This window comes from Candoia aspera, chromosome 9 (assembly GCF_035149785.1).
Source record: "Candoia aspera isolate rCanAsp1 chromosome 9, rCanAsp1.hap2, whole genome shotgun sequence".
Classification (NCBI taxonomy): domain Eukaryota; kingdom Metazoa; phylum Chordata; class Lepidosauria; order Squamata; family Boidae; genus Candoia; species Candoia aspera.
The window spans coordinates 25,123,211-25,142,126 of record NC_086161.1 but is presented as its reverse complement, the minus strand read 5'-3'; the positions used below and the strand labels follow the sequence as shown (position 1 = coordinate 25,142,126).

At 45.7% G+C, this 18,916-nt stretch overlaps 1 protein-coding gene across 1 annotated transcript in view; it reads left to right on the top strand.

Annotated features, from left to right (window-relative positions):
* Positions 1-7,119: 7,119 nt before the first annotated feature.
* The window catches only part of SNRNP200 (small nuclear ribonucleoprotein U5 subunit 200), a 45,474-nt gene continuing 33,677 nt past the window's right edge, over positions 7,120-18,916 (top strand). The window contains exons 1-12 of the mRNA XM_063311192.1: positions 7,120-7,271; positions 8,111-8,274; positions 10,428-10,599; positions 11,719-11,911; positions 13,280-13,335; positions 14,301-14,399; positions 14,663-14,815; positions 15,435-15,534; positions 16,785-16,921; positions 17,472-17,555; positions 18,232-18,405; positions 18,510-18,647. Coding sequence (XP_063167262.1) covers positions 7,227-7,271; positions 8,111-8,274; positions 10,428-10,599; positions 11,719-11,911; positions 13,280-13,335; positions 14,301-14,399; positions 14,663-14,815; positions 15,435-15,534; positions 16,785-16,921; positions 17,472-17,555; positions 18,232-18,405; positions 18,510-18,647 — 1,515 coding nt within the window. The 5' untranslated portion in view covers positions 7,120-7,226. The remainder of the gene's footprint in view (positions 7,272-8,110; positions 8,275-10,427; positions 10,600-11,718; positions 11,912-13,279; positions 13,336-14,300; positions 14,400-14,662; positions 14,816-15,434; positions 15,535-16,784; positions 16,922-17,471; positions 17,556-18,231; positions 18,406-18,509; positions 18,648-18,916) is intronic.

Here is an 18,916-nt window from a genome sequence, read left to right as displayed (position 1 = left end):
GTTTCCCTAGGCACTGCAGATGAAACTGGCATATAAGTTGTGGGGGCCTGCATGTCTGTTGCATTCTCCCACAATCCCTGTGACTCTGGGTAGCCCACTGAATCAGATATTCCAAATGTTTTCCCTTGCATCTAGGGTCCAGAACAGACTCCACTTCATACTCTTCCTCCCCAACCACCAGGATAGATGGAGGGGGAGCTTCTTCTAGTCTGTAAGCTGCAGGGGGCACCTCCCTCACAAACAATGATCAATGGAAAACAGGATGAATCCACCTGTTGCTGGCGTTGCAACAACACAGCAACAAGGTGCTCAATGGGCAGTGGTGTACCTTGAGGATTGGAAGTCATCTCCACTAACAAAGAAAAAGACCTTCAGCCTCTTTTGAAAGAGAGTAAGAGACTGGCAACGTTGATGCCAGCCATGAAGTAGGCCAGATCAGGAAATCCACTCCACAGGAAGGCTAAAATGACTTTGATTGAGATTAGCTATAATAACCAAATCTTGCAAGTCTGATTGCTCTGCATCTCCTCCCCCTTCCTATACTCCAGTGAATGAGGGGGGCATCTGCCTGAGTCGCTTCTGAATGTAATCTTGTTCTGGACTTAAAAGATACTTTAGCCCTAGGTATCTCTGTACCTCCATCAAGGTTATCGTCCTTTCTCTCTTACACCACCCTAGGAGGATATGCGGACTATATCTAGACAAGGTGAGCTTCTCCAAGGCAGAGCCTCCCATATACCCCCGAGTAAATAACTGTCAGTTGCTTTAAACAACTTGGACATTCTGAAAGGGACTTTCTCAGAGGTAGCGTCCTACTTACATTCTCTACCTAAATTTACATGAGGTGGAAAAGAAACGTCCTACTACCATAAACTTTTTTCAAATGGTTTTGTCCCCTCTGTATCCACCCTCTCTGAAAATGTTTCTGTTGTCCATCAGTAAGGTAGAAAACACTAGACCACTGGCTAAAGAAACCCTCTCCCATCCAAGGGTAAACTCTTTTGTGGAGTCCTTGGGGCTCTCTGAGCATTGTTGCTTTCTTGCAGACATTTCATTGCCAGTCTAGGCAACTTCTTCAGTGAGAAAAAGTTCAGTTTTTCGCACTGAAGACGTGGCCTAGCCTGGCAATGAAACGTCTGCAAGAAAACAGGTGAGCTCAAAGAGCCCCAAGGACTCCACAGTTCAACCCTGAGCTACAAATATTCGCTTCGATTGGTAAAGACTTTTCTTTCCAAGAACATCAGGACTGAACATCCATCTTAAAAATGAAATAGTTGCTATAGGAATAGAGTTACATTATTGGCCATCCTTTCCTTCTTAGAAAATGTGCGTTAGTAGAGGATTATGAAAGAGAAAGGTGACAAGCAAGAAGGCACTTTGGCTTTGAGGACAGCAGTGGCCACCTGGTCACCTTCTAGATACGAAATTGGGAATAACCTGAAGAAAGTCTTCAAAGAATACTTTAGACACACAAGAATATACAAGGCTTGACTGCTTTACCATCTATACAAGCACAAAGGACTGCTTTCGAAGGCAGATGTTTAAAATGTTCATTTTAGGAGTGAATTCTGATGTCCTATCAATAAATGTTTTTTTTCCTATTTCAGTACAAAAGTGTGCCTAAGGATTTGGATTCTGCAGGTGTTTTCATGGATAGTAAGCTTCTCAGCTTGTGCTCGATGCTAACCCAGATATTTGGAAGAATTTATAAAAAGTTAAAGCCTTCCAAAATGGACATCTTGGTAACATATGAGACTCACCCATGTTAATGCTTTGGCAAAACTAGGTGTAGCTACGCATGTAAGAGAATGTTGAACAGCTCTGCTCCTATCCTTGGATTGCACCTTAGGAAACAAACATACATACAAACAAACCCACACCAATAACTTGTCAGCTTAGGAGCCATCCTCAAGCGGAGTTACTATTTGCAATCTATTGCAAATAACTTAGAAATCATCCAGAACATTGCAACCCTTTCCTCTTATATTAGGCAGATTTTCAGAATGTTCTCCTTCTGTACAGACGTGTCATATGGTAGCCCTATTTTTAATCCCCATAATCCATCTTTCCCCTCCAGGTGACCTCTAGCTAGCTTGGACTAAAGCCCCCATCACATCTAAGTAGCTTCTATAACTTTGCTGTCCTTCCAAAATAAGGATGTCCTTGAAAACTATCTGGAGACCGCTAATCGTGTCCTTTTTGCCTTATCCATCTGGAATTGCTGGGAAGTACAGCTGATAAATTTAGAACAAATAAAAGGAGATACTTCTTTGCTCAGTGTGTTGCCGGAGAGTGGAATTCACAACAGCAGGATAGTCTTCACCTTCACTGACGTTGAAACAAGCCCTTTCCCATATAGGTCCATAGTTATTTATTTTCCCTAAACTTTTACTAACATGTTTTAAGATGTTATCTCACTCTCTGTCCTATCTATCTATCTATCTATCTATCTATCTATCTATCTATCTATCTATCTATCTATCTATCTATCTATCTATCTATCTATCTACAGTATCTATCTATCATCTAGCTAATGATATTTTTACTGTGCCCAGAGCCTTTAAGGGAGTGGGTCACAGAAAGAGATGTATTTTTTCTAAATAAACAAAATGTGCCTGCAGACATTTGGAATTTTCCACAGTGAATCAACAGGGAGAGACCAGATGCTTTATTTTTGATTGGTAATCTCCCCACCAGCAGTCCTATTGAGGAGAGGAGGGCAAATGGCAATTCTTATTGTGTGTCTCTGGGGAGAAAAAGGTTGAGAACATCTGTTTGAATTACAAGATTTTGGCTGCAGAACTGGTCCAAGGGAAGAGAGTTTAGGAGTGATCATTCCTGCTCACTCAATCTCACCTTTAAATGCCTCAGAGATAGACTAATCATATGGGATATACACTTGCCAACACCACTTGTTGTTCCACTTAGCCTTGCAGAAAGATCCACGTGGCTGAACAAATTGTTGGGGAGGGAAGACAAAGCAGACCACATTTTATTCTCTTGCTTAAGTTCCAGATTTGACTTTTCTGAGTATATAACAATGATTATTTGGGGTGTGGCCTTGGTTGCAAGGTTTCTAGGTCAATGGCATTTATTGTAATAGAGGCCTATTACAGTGCAGCAAAGGTCTTAGCCTTGATTCTTCTGGCGTGTCAGCTAGTGGTGAATTGAGGCCTTTTGGTTAGATCTAAAAATATCTCTGCTGTATAAAGTCATCAGCCTCCTGGAACAGAGCCTCTGACAGAATGCTAGGAGTATATTTCAGTCCCACCACGAAGGAAGTGATGGGACCAGGGAACACACACACAGACATGCACACACCTTGCCCCTGGGAGAGGTCACCGTGACATGTCCTCAAAGAACTTTGCTTCATTGAGATTCCTATCTTCTCCATGCTTGGCTGCCAACGCTGGGCAAAGCAAACCTAACTTCTGAGTGAGTACACAGAAGATCAGATAACCTATGGCTTGGAGCGTCAGACAACAGCTCCTGTCTAACGACGCACATACTTCTTAAATCATTACTGGGTTTTCTCATGGGATTCAGTTCCTTATTTTCTATTTACAACATGTACATCCTGGTTTTTCATTTTTTTTCCCAAATAAAAACAGCTGTAGTTCAAGTGAATCAAATGGAAAGGTTATCATTAAAATGATTAAATATCTGAAAACGAAAATAGAACAACAGTTGGACTAGTTAACCAGAGGCGTGGATGAACGGATACAACTTAATGGAACAGTGAAGGGATTCTATAAATGGAGGACTTCTACTAAGAATACTCTCTATCAGGTCACCACCTGGCTGATTACGTGGCACCCTCCAGAGAGCTTCCCCATGAGAACTGGTGGGCTGGTTCAAAAGGCAGCAGTCTGTCTGTCAGACACCTACGTTCTTCACTATCATGGGCTTTGGAATCAGGACAGGGTCTTGACCTCAGCTTGGTGGCACTATGGCAGCTAAGGCAGTGCCTTCCAAATAAGTGCCATGGCGGTTACCTCCTTCAGCAAAGTAGCTGTGGCATTTTGCACTAGTTATAGCTTCCAGGCCAACCTCAAGGGCAGCCTCCCGGACCGCACATTGCAATCATCCTGTCCATGTGTGAGGAAGACAAGTTGGAAAAGAAGACAGACATTCCATGGACTCAATTATTTTTTATTTATTTTTTTATCAATGGCTCCTTTTCCAGAAAGAATATTTGCAAGACTTTTCTCTTGGTAACTAGTTAACAGTAAGTAGAATTGGCATCATGAATCTACTTTGTCATACAGTTTCCTCCTATTATCATTCATACTCCAATGACAGGTTGTATGCCTGCTTCTTCAGGAAGAGGTCAACCATATCCAAAGCAAGCAAACTGCTTAAAGTGCCACCATCTTCTCAATAGTCATCATCAGCCTGTTGACTCTTATTTACCTTAGCATCCATAAACTGATCCAGAGCCTTCACAGCTTCCCCTGACTTAAAAGATAACAGACAAATAGAACTGGATATCATGAGTATCTCATGCCCAATTTCCTGATGATCGTGCCAAGTGTCTTCATATGGTAAACAGCACTGGGGTCAGAGTGATACAGCTTAATTGTCTCAAAGCCAAGGATGATCACTCAATGTAATCTTCTGAATCTGGCGCATTAGGAAGAGTGGAACCACTACGATATAATGCCCTTAATGTCCAACTCACAGACTGGTCCAGAAAGATGTCCTAGTCAACAGGATCAGAGCTGCTGAGAAATCAAGGAGAATGGAAACTTCTTCCTTATGAAGGTCATCCATTAGGTGATCAAGGTCAATTGAGGCCATAACCAGACCTGAATCTAAGATGTTTCTTCCAAAAGCATCTGCAGCTATACAGCCATTATTATCTCAAATACTGTACCTTCTTTAGAAAGAGGATGTGACTAATTGGACAATAATTGTTCAGAACCAAGAATCCAAAGTGGCTTTTTTAAGGAGCAGGCACACTGCTTTTTCCCATGCTGCCTCTCCCACAAGGATGCATTGATCATACCATACTCTGGACCTATCCAGCCCAAGCTTCATGCTAGACAGAATAAGCCAGGAAAGTGACAAGATAAAATAGCCATAAACACACAGCCACAAGCATTTGGTCCATATCTATGGTTCCATGACTCTAGGAGTCTTCATAGTAGAACAGGAAAAAGAGTCACATCTCTCAGCAGCTCAGGAATTCTTTGCAGATGGACCAATCCTTACTCTTGGCTTAGAAAACTGTGGAATATATTTATGCCAATGAGCTTAATGACTGATTTTCATCAATGACTTGAATTACTTTAACATGAATTGTCTGTTGTCTCCTTCATCTTGGTCCATTGAAGCAGGGTTGCCAAGGTTGAGGAACCCTGCATTGAAGATACAATCTAAAAGAAAAGTCTGATATCTACTGGGCTAGTATCATTGTCCTAACAGAAATCACGCTGAGACGAGGAGTAGGTCTCTAGTGTTTATTACTGCTACATTTAACAGAATCCTAACAAACTGAAGAAGTGTGGGAAAAACCCAGACAGATAAACCCTGAAAGTTAGGGTGGGTCTGATCTGTGACTCTTTGAATGGCTGCTTAATTCCTCAGTACTATGCATGCGTTTTCCCCCCTGGATAGGGGCCCCCTCCTGCTCGCCATCAGTACTCATGACAATCATAACCTTTTGGGGTTCCTTGATGACAGGGAATCTTGGGCAGTGCAACATGGAGAAAGGAAAGGGGCAACGGCCCATTTGAAAACCACATGTTTATAGGATTCAGGCTGCTGACATTAGGGTGGAAACTGCCAAGGCAAGAAACAAAGATCCTGAGACCCGGATCAAAATGCAGCATAGGGATCCTCCACCTCCAAGGCCAGGAGTCTATTCCCATGCAAGGAGGGTGGGAAAAGGCCCAAGAGTCCAACCTTGGGCTGCTCCAAATGGAGAGCTGGACTGTCTCATTCTGGAGCTCCTGCCATTCTTTAACACTGCAGTTCTCGTACCTGTAGATAGCCCTCACTTAACCACCATTTGTTTAGTGATGGTTTGGACTTACTGAAAAAAACGACGTACGACTGGTCCTCACGCTTACAACTGTTGCAGCATACCTGCGGTCACATGATCATGATTTGGATGCTTGGCAACCTGTTCGCATTTATGACCGTTGCAGCATCCCATGGTCACGCGGTCACCATTTTTGACCTTCCTGGCCGGCTTCTGGCAAGCAAAATCAGTGGGGATCTGTGTGATTTGCTTAACAACCATGTGGTTTGCTTAATGCTCATGGTGATTCGCTTACTGACTGCTGCGAAAAAGGTAGTAAAATCAGGCTGGATTTGTGTAATGACTGCTTTGCTTAGCAACCAAAATTCCAGTCCCAATTGTGGTCGTTAAGCGAGGTTTACCTGTAGAGCTGATCTCACTGAGCCTTGTTCTTGTCCCTTCCTGTTCCTTCCAGGAGAGAGATGGATTGCTGAGACCTGGGTGAAGTTCTAAGGCCTTTTCCTCCTTCATGGTTGACCAGTTAGGATGCTCCACCCAACCCTTGCAAGGAAAGAAATACGGACATGAGGAACATGAACGACCGCTATGTAAACTCAAGGCATAAAATGAAAGCCAGGGAGAAGAACCTTCTCACCCTAGGCTGGGGAGAATCCGGAGGAGAACCCTCCTGTTTTCAAGCTGGAGGAGCTGATTTCAGCTTGGCTGGAAGTCTCTTTCGTGCTCTGCTGAATTCAGGATAAATAAATGAGCTCATTTACTGCTCTGCTGAATCAGCGGTCTGCTGTGGATTCCACCTCTCTTCCTGAGGAGGATGCCTGGGCGAGGTGGTTGCACGATGCTCCACGAGACGCTTCGTGCCACAAAGGCAACCCCGCTCACGCCCCTCGCTGCCAACGCTGCCCCTTTCAGGTGGGCAAGGGGGAAAGCGGAACCAAGGCACAGAGGCGTCGAAAAGAGCCCGCACGTCTAGCGCACGCGCTAAAGCACGTCCCCTCTAGGACCTGCCCGCCAAGCTCCCCCTTCCGGGCGCCCGCGGCTTTTGACAGAGAGGAAGAACTTCCGGAGCTGCCCCGGAACCGGAAGATCCGAAGCGTTTCCGCTTTCTCCCTGTGCGTGCGCGAAGCGTCGCTTGCGGGAGAGACGCGGGCCGCCCAGAAGAGGCAGGGAAGCGGCCGGGGCTGCGGAGAAGGGTCGGCCGAGCCGGGGTGGAGGAAGCAGCGGCAGCCCCCGCACCGCCGCCATGGCGGACGTGACCGCCCGGAGCCTGCAGTACGAGTACAAGGCGGTGAGTGCGGGGCCGGGCCGGGCCGGGCCGGGTGGCGGGGCGGCTGCGGGTCTCGGGCTGAGCGAGCAGGCGGCTAAACCCGCCTGTGTGGGACGCCTGCTTCCATGGACGGAGGCCTTCTGTCCCGGGCTGGTCCGACCCCCGTTCTGCGTCTCCTTCTGGGCCGCGCAGACCTGTGAAGGGGCATCGAAGGAGACGGCCAGGTCTAGCCTTGGGAAGGGAAGGCCGAAGGGGCGCGATCGCGGCTTCCCTGCTCCGGGCGGGAGGTCGGGCCTGCTCTCTGTTCCGGAGGGCAGGACTAGGGATAACGATTTTTTGTTATGGGAAAGTGGGTTCCTCCCAAAGCACCCTGAAAGTGATGACCTGGAGAAGTGGGGCGTGGGGGGGATCCCCTAGGTCGGATGTGTTCGGCCCTCAGTTGGGAAGCTTTGATGTGGATTCCTCCACCAAGCACAAGGTGGAACTCAATCTCCTAAACCAGAGTTGTTCAAACTTGGGAACTTTAGGAGGTGTAGATTTCAGCTCCCAAAATTCCTCAGCCAGCCATCCTGGCTGGGGAATTCTGGGAGTTGAAGTCCACACCTCTTAAAGTTGCCAGGTTTGAAAAACACTGTCCTCACCCACTGCCACTGCCAGCTCTTGCGATTCTAATTTCAGGGCAACGGTACAAATAATTGCCATACCAAAATGTGCCTTTTAATTTAATTTAATTTTAATTTAACGGATTTAGGCACTGCCTGACTGGAAATGATTGAAATACATTGTTGCGTAGCCTCCACCATCTTTCTGATCCCTCTCTTTCCCTTTCCTCTTGTCTGTTTCCGCTGCGATTCTTTCAGAACTCTAATCTTGTGCTTCAAGCTGACCGGTCCCTGATTGACCGGACCAGACGCGATGAGCCGACAGGAGAGGTTCTGTCATTGGTTGGGAAGCTGGAGGGCACCCGCATGGGTGATAAGGCCCAAAGGACCAAACCCCAGATGCAGGAGGAGAGACGAGCAAAGTAAGCCAAGAATGTTGTTGTTGTTCAGTTGTTAAGTCGTGCCTGACCCTTCGTGACCCCATGGACCACAGCACGCCAGGCCTTCCTGTCCTTCACCGTCTCCTGGAGTTTACTCAAATTCATGTTCATTGCATTAGTGATGCTGTCTAACCATCTCATCCTCTGCCGTCCCCTTCTCCTTTTGCCTTCAGTCTTTCCCAGCATCAGGGTCTTTTCCAGTGAGTCTTCTCTTCGCATTAGGTAGCCAAAGTATTTGAGCTTCAGCTTCAGCATCTGTCCTTCCAATGAACAGTCAGGGTTGATTTCCTGTAGGATTGACTGATTTGACCTCCTTGCAGTCCAAGGGACTCTTAAGATTCTTCTCCAGCACCACAGTTCAAAAGCATCAATTCTTCGGCGCTCAGCCTTCCTTATGGTCCAACTCTCACAGCCATACATCACTACCAGGAAAACCATAGCTCTGATTATACAGACCTTTGTTGGCAAGGTGATGTAAAGAATGATGTACTTGCTGCCTATTAGTATCATAGTTGATTGAATTCTAGAGTGGGATGGATGTGACACATTCACTGCATCTTCTGTTTACGATACTGAGGTTTCTGTTGCAAGCTGGCTGAGCTGATGTGCTAGTGCAGCATATTGAGTTGATCAGAATATTAAATATTTCCAGATCAGCTTCTGGAAAACTCTCAGTTTGGCAGGCACTAAAACCTCACTCTCCAAGATCCAACTAGAGTTTTCGCACACTGGAGATACTGAAGAAAGAATTCTGATTAGGCAGTAGGCTCTGAATTGATAGAAGTTGAGTGCTGGGGCAGAGAAAATTCGAAACAGATTTTTTTTTTTAATCTGTTCAGTCATGTCCAATTCTCGGAGACTGGACAAGTCCCTGCAGTTTTCTTGGCAAGGTTTTTCAGAAGTGGTTGCCCATTGCTTCCTTCCCAGGGCTGAGAGAGAGTGACTGGTCCATGGTCACCCAGCTGGCTTTGTGCCTAAAGTGGGACTAGAACTCACAGTCTCCTGGTTCCTAGCCTGGTGCCTGAACCACTGCACCAAACTGACTTTCAAACAAAGGTAAAGAAGACCTAATGAGAATGTTCCTCTGTACATAGGAAGAGAAGATTGTTATTGTGCTCGAGATGATAAAGATTGGGTTTCAGCATGTTTGGAAATCTGAGAGAGGTAGAAGGACTTTATAATTGTGAAATACACTAACACAAGATAGCTGTTATTCCAAGTAGTATAACAGGGATACCAGCTATCCCATCATCAGTAAAGGACATTTGCATGTTCAGAAGCAGTCATAGCCAAATTGGTTAATGGAGGAAGAAACTAAGTTATATACATTTTATTATCATAAATCATAGCTGGATGATACTTTTACGAGGATAATCAAATTAATACAAAGGACGGACTTTATTTATTTATTTATTCAAATTTAGCCACCGCCCATCTCCCCACTTTCAGTTTTTCAATAGCTTGTCATAAGGCTATTGCTACAAAATAGAGGATGGGAAAAAAATAAGGTAGATATTTAAAGCTATGGATTTCTAGTTACAAGGCAATTCTAGAGGAAGATACTGGACTGAATACACTGTTCATATCAGAATAATTTTGATTAGACAGAGAGAAAATGTGCTTTTGTGTATATATTATATGGATCCTCAGCATGGGCTTTCTGACTACACTTAGAGAGACTGTCAGCACCTGCTCATTCGAGCATTCACACAATCACAGTCAGTAGTCTGGGATTCCTTTAACTGTTTTAATGAAGCGTAATGAACGGTACAGAAGGCAAGCTGCGAATAAAGATTTCCTGCTCAAGCCTAACTTAAAAACTACATTCTCTTAGTCAGTCCCCTTTCCCATGAAACCATGTCACCCCCCTCCCATGTCACCCCCCTCCCATCCAGATGGTATTCCTGGCATATCTCAACCCTGTGTCCTTGATGTCCTCCATAGCCATAATAAACCACTTCACACTTCAGCTTCATACCCCCTCCTGTCTGGCGACACGGAGTCCATTCCTTGGAGAAGTAAATGATGGTAGATGCTCCAATAAGGGGTTTTATAAAACCTTTGATTGGGGGATCTGACATAGACATTCTTGCATCTTTTCTGACTGCTAGCTAACCTTCCTCCTGGTTTTCTAGGAGGCGCAAACGTGATGAAGACAGGCATGACATAAACAAGATGAAAGGCTACACACTGCTTTCTGAGGGTATTGATGAGATGGTAGGAATTATCTACAAACCCAAAACCAAGGAGACCCGGGAAACCTATGAAGTTTTGCTGAGTTTCATTCAGGCCGCTCTTGGTGATCAGGTGAGTGAAAAACGGGTGTTGTGAAGGCATTTGTCCTGTGTGACCTTTGGCTGAGTACAAGTTCCCCTACCTTGCGTCCAGTGTTTGCACTTTTGTGCAAAAGCTGTAAGAGATCATCATTGGGCTCTTGTGTAGAAACACAATCAGATCAGCTTTATCATTTCTGCAGAGTCCTCTGGAGTTAGGCAGCCAATAAATTTAAATAAATAAATAAATAAATAACAACAGTGATAACAGTAACCACTTTAAGACGATCGACTGTTTTATTTTTGTTGTTTTCTACCAACTGAGTGAAATAAACGTATCATTTGGTGCAGTGTGGAAACTGGAAGCTAGTTTGGTGTATGGGAGATCCACTTTTTTTCTGGTGGTGTTGAGATGTTGAATATTCCCATGTTCTGCTAAAGAAAGCAACCTTGTGCCTGATTATTGTTATCTTCTGAAGGATAACATAACCCAGCCCTTTTCAGTAGGCATTTTTAGATATGATTCCTGGCGTTTGAACTCAGTTCTGGTTTTTTAACGGGTATATCATTTGCCGGTAGAGTTGAAGTATTACCAAATAATTGCTTCCAATTATTTTTGTGTTTCCACAAATGCTTGCGGCTTTCCTGAACATGCTTATATTTCTGTCTTATTTTTCAGTGGCTATTTATTTATTTGAAGCGTTTATATGGCCTCCCTATTTAGACAACTTGATATACAAAAAATAATCAAATAACAGTTACCAAGTGAAAACAACATATACCATTAAAGCCAACTAAGACAATAAAATAGCAATCAGAGCTAAAATATACTATGTCGTCGTGTTGGGAACTCTGGTTATCCTGGTCCAAAGGCCCAAAGAAGCAGCACTGCCTTTCGAAAGGCTTGCGGGGTGGGGAACAACCGTATATTGGGGGCGGGCGAGGGCAAGGGCCACCACAGGAACCCTCCTGGGGCTGCAGGGTGACATTGTTCAATGAGTGTGCCCTCCCTGTTGGAGTGTGCAAGGCGGGCAAATACTCATGGGAGCATGCAGTCCCACAGATAAGTCCCGTAGTTAGGATTGCTTTTCTCAAGGCGTTCATCACTTGAGCTGAGTAGTAGAGGGAATGGTCTCAACGTGTTTTTTTGCAGCCCCGAGACATTCTCTGTGGAGCTGCCGATGAAGTCCTGGCTGTCCTGAAGAATGAGAAGCTGCGAGACAAGGAACGGCGAAAAGAAATCGACCTCTTGCTGGGGCAGACAGATGACACCCGTTACCATGTACTGGTTAACCTGGGCAAGAAGATCACAGATTATGGTGGAGACAAGGAGATCCAGAATATGGGTACAGTCTGCAGCCTTAGTCCCTTTAGCTTTTGCTCTCTGAATTAGGGCAGTATTGTTTCATCCTTGGGGGCGGGGGGGCAGTTTTACAATATCGGACCATTTCTGTGGTTTTCTTGATCAAAAAGGATGTGCTGGTGGTGAGAGGTTACATGAACAAATTCTGTTTGCCTTATTGTTAGTTGCGGGGGGGGACTTGTCACAGAGCAAAGCCCCAAAGCTTCCAAGATGGTTAAACCTTAGAAGATTGTGATGATTTCATCACGAGATCTGTAAGTTTTGAAAAACGTTTAGAGGTTGGGCTGTTGTTGGTGCTGTGTTGCTAACTTTGATAACAGGAGGCTCTTAGCAAGCCTAGCTGCTGCACTGGGAACTTCGTAGAAACTCCAGCTGGCGAAGGAAGAATTGGGTTCATGGCTGAAAGCCTTTGCGCGGTGTGAACGAGAGAGTAACCTTCAGAATCAGATCCCAGCCTGGGCAAAATAAAGAAAAGACAAGCAAAATGATTAATGGGTAAAGCGACCACCATGCTAAGGAACGCATGGGATTGAAGGCTTTTTAGTTTAGGGACAAGATAACGGAAAGGTTCGTGAGAGGTAAGATTGAGTCATGCAGGTTGTAGAATGCGGCTAGAAACGGATTATGCCTCCTTTTCATAAAATTAGAAATCGGGTTATCTATTAACTTGAAACTACATGTGGCTAAGGATTTCCTGCTACCAGAGGTGGCGACAGCACTAATTTGGCCCCTTTTAGAGCAATTCTTGGAGGACTGGGCAGTCCCTGATGGCTGTATGCCGATACTTGAATCTCATGCAGTAAGAGGAGGGGGTTATGACCGTATATTCTGCTTGATGCTTCTCACGCACTCTGGCAGCGGGCCACGGTGTGACCCAGAAAACGGGACTGAAGAGGCCTTTATTCTGAGTCAGCACACCTCCTCTGAAGGTCAGTAGGGGACGGATATGCCATCTCTGGCAGGCGCTGCCTAGAAGACTAACAATGAAGGGAAGTTTTCCCTGGGCTGAACAAGCATCTCAGCTCCTGAGGTAAAGACGTCCGCCTTCCCTTGTTGGAGAGAAGACAGGCCAAGGGTCTGGTCTGCAACGAGGTAGCCGGGTAGTTGGACTTGCAGGTGCTGCCTGTCTCTGTTCTGCTGCTGGCACCATAAATGTGGGCCAGTAATGGCATAAGATGTTGACTCCAGCACCCAGGGCTGATGAATCCACGCCTGCTGTTTGGTCTGATTGGCGATAGAGGTGGTTGCTCACTTGCCCTTAGGAGCACCACTCTTTCAGGTAGAGCCTGGACCTTTGTGTGCAGGGTAGGGGACCTCCTCTCCTCTAAGAAACCTTTGTCCTCCTTTGCAGATGACAACATTGATGAGACTTACGGAGTGAATGTGCAGTTTGAGTCTGACGAAGAGGTGAGCATGCAGGCTCTTTCGCTTTAGATCAGGGTTTCTCAACCAGGGTCCTGCGAGAGGTCACCAGGGGTTCCCTGGGAGATCACGATTTATTTAAAAAATTATTTCCAATTTGGGCAGCTTCACATTAAAGAATTAATTTTCATTCTTTATTTTTAGTTTAAGAACACCGTTAATGCATATATATACGTAGGTCTACAAATAAAACAAATATACTTTTGTAGCTCCTGGCCTACATTTGAGCCTGAGCGTGCAGGGGTTTCCTGAGGCCTGAAAAATATTTCCAGGGTTCCTCCAGGGCCAAAAGGCTGCCTCAGATTGTCAGAAGAGAAGGTCCAACAACAATTGTGCTTGTCTTTGTCTGAGGTTGCCTAGTCGATTATTTCTTCCTGTTAAAGGATCAGTGAACTTACGAACTACTTTTTTATTCTGCCTTTTTGTCCCAAGGAGCACAGGGCAGGGTATGTATTTTGGTCATCCGTCTCCGCTTCACCCACGCAACAAATCTGAGGTGGATCAGGGTTAAGAAAGAGACTCACTGATCCAAAACTATCCAGGGACCTTTGTGGCTGAATAAAGTTCAGCGTGGGGCGTCTTCTGTGCCTTCTGCCTCTCCAGAGTGCAGCCTCTCTGTTCCTCTTTTTGAAGTGCCTGATGGTACACTTTTGGGTGATGGATTTATCTACAAGCAAGTATAATTGCCAAATCCCCTTCTTTTATCAGAGAGACAGATGGAGGGACCAGGAATGAGTGCTTCCTGGTCTTTTTGGTTAGGGAAACCTAGTCTATTCTAGCTAGGATTTGGCTTCGTGTAAACCCTTGATTGCCTGGTGTGGTCATGCTCTCTTCTGCTTCCTGCGTGAGACTACTGCTCATCGGTGGTTTCCCCAATGCTTGCCATGTCTCTGAGAAACAGGAATTGTCCTTGGAAGGACTATTAAGTAACAGCGATTGTGAACCAACAGGAAGGTGATGAGGATGTCTATGGTGAAGTACGGGATGAGGCATCTGATGAAGACATGGAAGGAGATGAAGCAGTTGTCCGCTGCACCCTTTCGGCTAACGTGAGTCCCCAGGAAAACACGCTTTTTACAAGTTGATCAAAATGGAGACTAGCAACACGTAGCTTTAAAAAAATAATCCTGGTGGTGGGGAAAGATCAGAATAATTTGGGAATCACTTGCTCTTACGCAGGTCGGTAGTACTTTCTCATTTCATGAAGAATCAGAGAGGCAGATGCTATGGTACTAGTGTGATAAATCTATATTTGGGCTTTGGGGGTGTTTTTAGCAAAGCTCACTGTGCAAATGACGGTGTGTCTCTCCAGCTCGTGGCCTCAGGCGAGCTGATGAGCTCCAAGAAGAAAGACCTGCATCCCAGAGACATAGATGCCTTTTGGCTTCAGCGGCAGCTGAGCCGTTTCTATGATGATGCCATCGTGTCCCAGAAAAAGGCTGATGAAGTGTTGGAAATCCTGAAGGTGTTGTACTTGCTTGACCCTGGTCATCTGATCCTGGTCCTACTTTTTCTGTGTTGTTTGGCTTAATGTTTGCAGATAATGTTTGTTAACAGCCCAACATACCTTCACAAATGTGCATATACGAAAGATCCATTTGCTCCTTCAGCCTTTGACTCAAAGAGGAAGGAAATTTTCTCTGTATCTTTTTGTGAAGCACAACTTCAGTTTCTCAGTCTCTGATCCCTGAAAGAGGAACCAGGAGGCTTTGGGGAAAAGCTCTGTCGGCCATCTAGTCATGATCCTCCAGCTTCATTTTTCTTCCCAGCTTGGTATCCCTGGGCGCCATGGACTTGTGTTTAGACAGAGAAGCTCTGTGGATCGTTGTCTTTGCATTCAGAAAGACCCACAGGCAGTCCGTGGTATCTCTAAAGGGCTGGTAAAATTGTCTGAAACTCCTGGAGGGCACCTGCCAACCAATGCAGATGTGGCTTGGTCAAATTTAGTGCCCTGTGTTTCTGTCTGACAGAACCAACTGCCAGGTGGTTCTGTCTGCCCTACTGTAATTTGAATTCTCCCTGTAGGATGAAATTGTTACCAACTGACAGCAGGCTCTATCCGTTTTCCTCTCTTCCTTCTCCAGACGGCCAGTGATGACCGAGAATGTGAGAACCAGCTGGTCCTGCTCCTGGGTTTTAACACGTTCGATTTTATCAAAGTGCTGAGGCAACACAGAATGATGAGTGAGTATTTGATGTTGGGATGTTACTTCGTGGGGCTTCCGAGAATTGGCTTCCTGTCAGAAAAGGTCCTCTGAGATACGTAGCAGGTTGAACTTCAGGAGTCTCTTTTGCTGTTTCTGGCTTCTGAAAACAGCAGAGCGAATGAGTTGAAGTCCACACATCTTAGAGTTGCTCAGGTTGAGAGACACTGCTTTTGGCTGTGACCCACAGTTGCTAGAATAATGGTACTCTTCAGTCCCTCAAAAAAGATACTTAAAATTCTGTGTTCAGTGTAAGAGCATAATGTGCCGACAAATGCATAAGCTTCTATTTTTTTGCTTTATCTTGAATAGGAGTATGTTAAATGTTCCATTTCGAACTATCAGGCACACAGAATTTCATGGAACATCCAGTTTCAAGGGGAGACCTGCTGTTCCGCGTGTGAAGGTGGCTGTCCTGGGCTTGTGACTGAGTGTTTTGAGCTGAGGATGGATCTGATAGATCCAGAATGCTTGAAACGTTTTTGCTTTTGCACTCAGAACAGAACACAGTGTGAAATGTTAGGTTTTGTGCTCAAAACATTGCAAATTGCAAAGGTTACGTTGGAGAATTGTGAATGTTTTGATGTGGACAGTTGGAGATTAAGCTCTGTTAAGTAAAAGATGCTGGGCTTCGTTCTGAAAACAGTAGTAAAGAGCAAGTGCCAGTACAGTTTGCAAAGTTAGTGTCCCCCTGGGTGGCAACATTTTGCATCTGTTGTGAATCTCATCCCCTTGCGGTTGATGTGTGCGTGCATGCAGTGGTTTCTGGGGCTGGGGTAAACCCACTTCCCTCTCCTTGGGACAATTCCCCCCCCCCATTTCTCATGCTCACTTTTTCACACACTTTTCTCTCCCATCCAAGCAGCAAACTGTAAAAAAAGGAGTAGATGAAACTCCCACCAGAGGTTTTAAGGGCTAACCCTAACCAAGAGTTGCAGATGGTGCACTTTGGTGCACTGGCGGTTGTTTTGCAGGGATTCGTGTATTTTAAAATGAATCTTTAGTAGCAAGAATACTAGATGCTATTTAGGAAGAGGTTGTAGGAATTTTTAAGAATATGGTTGCGCTCCAGAAAGCTTGAAGACGTCTTAGCTTTGGAAAATGCATGCAAAAAAACGTTCATAGTCCTAGGCTGCGTGCTGTGTATTCCCCTTGGAAGAATTTGTAGTTGTGTCCCTGTTTTTGCTCTTGTGTGTGTCAAGTGCAACTGATACTTTGCTTTCTTACTAGTCCTATACTGTAGTCTCCTGGCAAGTGCTCAGAGCGAAGCTGAGAAGGAGAGGATTATGGGAAAGATGGAGTCGGACCCTGAGTTGTCAAAAGTCCTGTACCAGCTGCATGAGACTGAGAAGGAAGATTTGATTCGGGTAAGGATTTGGTAGCAACGTTCCGGAGAGGAATCTCGTTAAGAGGCAGGTTAATCCATGCCCAGTGTTGGCTTTGTGCGGTACGGCTGCACCCTGTAGGTTGTGTTTGGTGTGTGTAGCGTTGCTGTGTTAAGGGAGGCGCAGAATTTAAGTACCTTTAAAACAAGTGACCGTTCCTTCGGTATTGCAGCCATATAATATGTAGCCATATTTTTTTCTCACCCATATAAGTTTCTACATCCTTACACATTGAGTGACTGACTGCAATTGTCTGTGTTAATTGTAAAATGACCCCTGATCGTTCAGTGGCATTTATTCCTTGGGAAGCATATTTAAGATTATAGTCTTACTGGACTGAAACTCACAGTGCTGGCTATTGACAAAGCAGAAGCTTTCTAGTGAGACATTCAAACAACAAGATGCTTACCCACCCACCTCCAAAAAACGCCTTCGGATGAGAGAGCTGTTTAGTTTTTTTTACAGATCTGTCTGCCATTCATCATCGGGACTAAGATTAAACTAACTTGTGGGCATTGTCTTCCTCTTTCAGGAAGAACGTTGCCGCAGGGAGCGTGTCCGTCAGTCCCGCATGGACACTGACCTAGAAACCATGGATCTGGATCAAGGAGGGGAGGTAATTTGGCTGATGTGGTGGATTAAGGGCCTGCAGGCTGGCTGGTACTCAGATTTTCTATACCTGTCTAAAGCCGCTGTCCTCTAGTTTGGCTTAATCATTAGATTAAAAAGTCTTTTATGTGTTGTTCCTCCAGCGTTGCGTTTGTACTAGCGCCACACGCTCCACAACGGCTTGGGTTGTGTCAGCCTTGTCAGGGGGAAGCTGAATTCATGCGTTAACAGTTTAGTTGTGGGGAAGGGAGATCTGCTCTGACCCATCCGGACCCCAGAGGAAAGGGCAAGCATCTCTCTGCTCTGGACAGAGGGAATGATGGAACCTTTTCATCTGGGAAGCCCCTGAGCCCAAACACTTCAGTTGGGGATAGGACGGTTTGGAAGCGGAAAGGCCGCCCTGGAGAATCGTGAGTGAGGGGGAGCGTGGTGAGATCGCTCCCCGGGGACAGACCTGGCAGATCCGTGCTTATGACGCAGCCCCCACTACGGCTCTCAAAAGCTTTTGGTAGGAATGAGAGATCGCAAAGCAAAGCTTTGTGGGAGTGAGTCGTAGGGGTGACGCCAGCGAGGGCCCCCAGCCTGTGTGTGCATAAAAGACACGGTGCATCTTAATCAAGTGCTTTGGGTGAGGAGAATGAGGAAGAATTCCCATTTGCCTGCGTTGTCTTCTTTAATCCCAGGCCCTGGCCCCTCGGCAAGTTCTGGACCTGGAGGACCTTGTGTTTGCCCAAGGGAGCCATTTCATGGCCAACAAGCGATGCCAGCTGCCGGACGGCTCTTTCCGCAAACAGCGCAAAGGGTACGAGGAGGTTCACGTCCCTGCCCTCAAGCCCAAGCCCTTTGGATCGGAAGAGGTCGGTAGCACTCTCACTTCCCTTCTGGGCCCGAGGATGCTGTTTTAGGAACCTGTGGCTGTAGGGTTTGCATAATGACCTTCTTCCTTCATTATCTTTTTCAGCAACTAGTTTCTGTGGAGAAGCTCCCCAAATACGCACAGGCTGGATTTGAAGGGTTCAAAACTCTAAACAGGATTCAGAGCAAACTCTACCGTGCGGCACTCGAGACCGACATGAATCTGCTACTGTGTGCACCCACGGCAAGTGCCCCTCCTCCCCTCTTTCTCCTTTTCTAGCTGAGCTTTCCCCAGTGAGATGCCCCCTGACCTGTTGAGTAAAAATACATCCCATTTTCTCATTCCCACCAGAGTGCAGGTAGTCCTTGCTTAACGACCACAATTGGGACTGGAATTTTGGTTGCCAAGCAGTGCGGTCGCTAAGTGAATCCAACCCGATTTTATGGCCTTTTTAAGTGAATCACCATGGCTGTTAAGTGAGCCATGTGGTTGTTAAGCGAATCACATGGTTC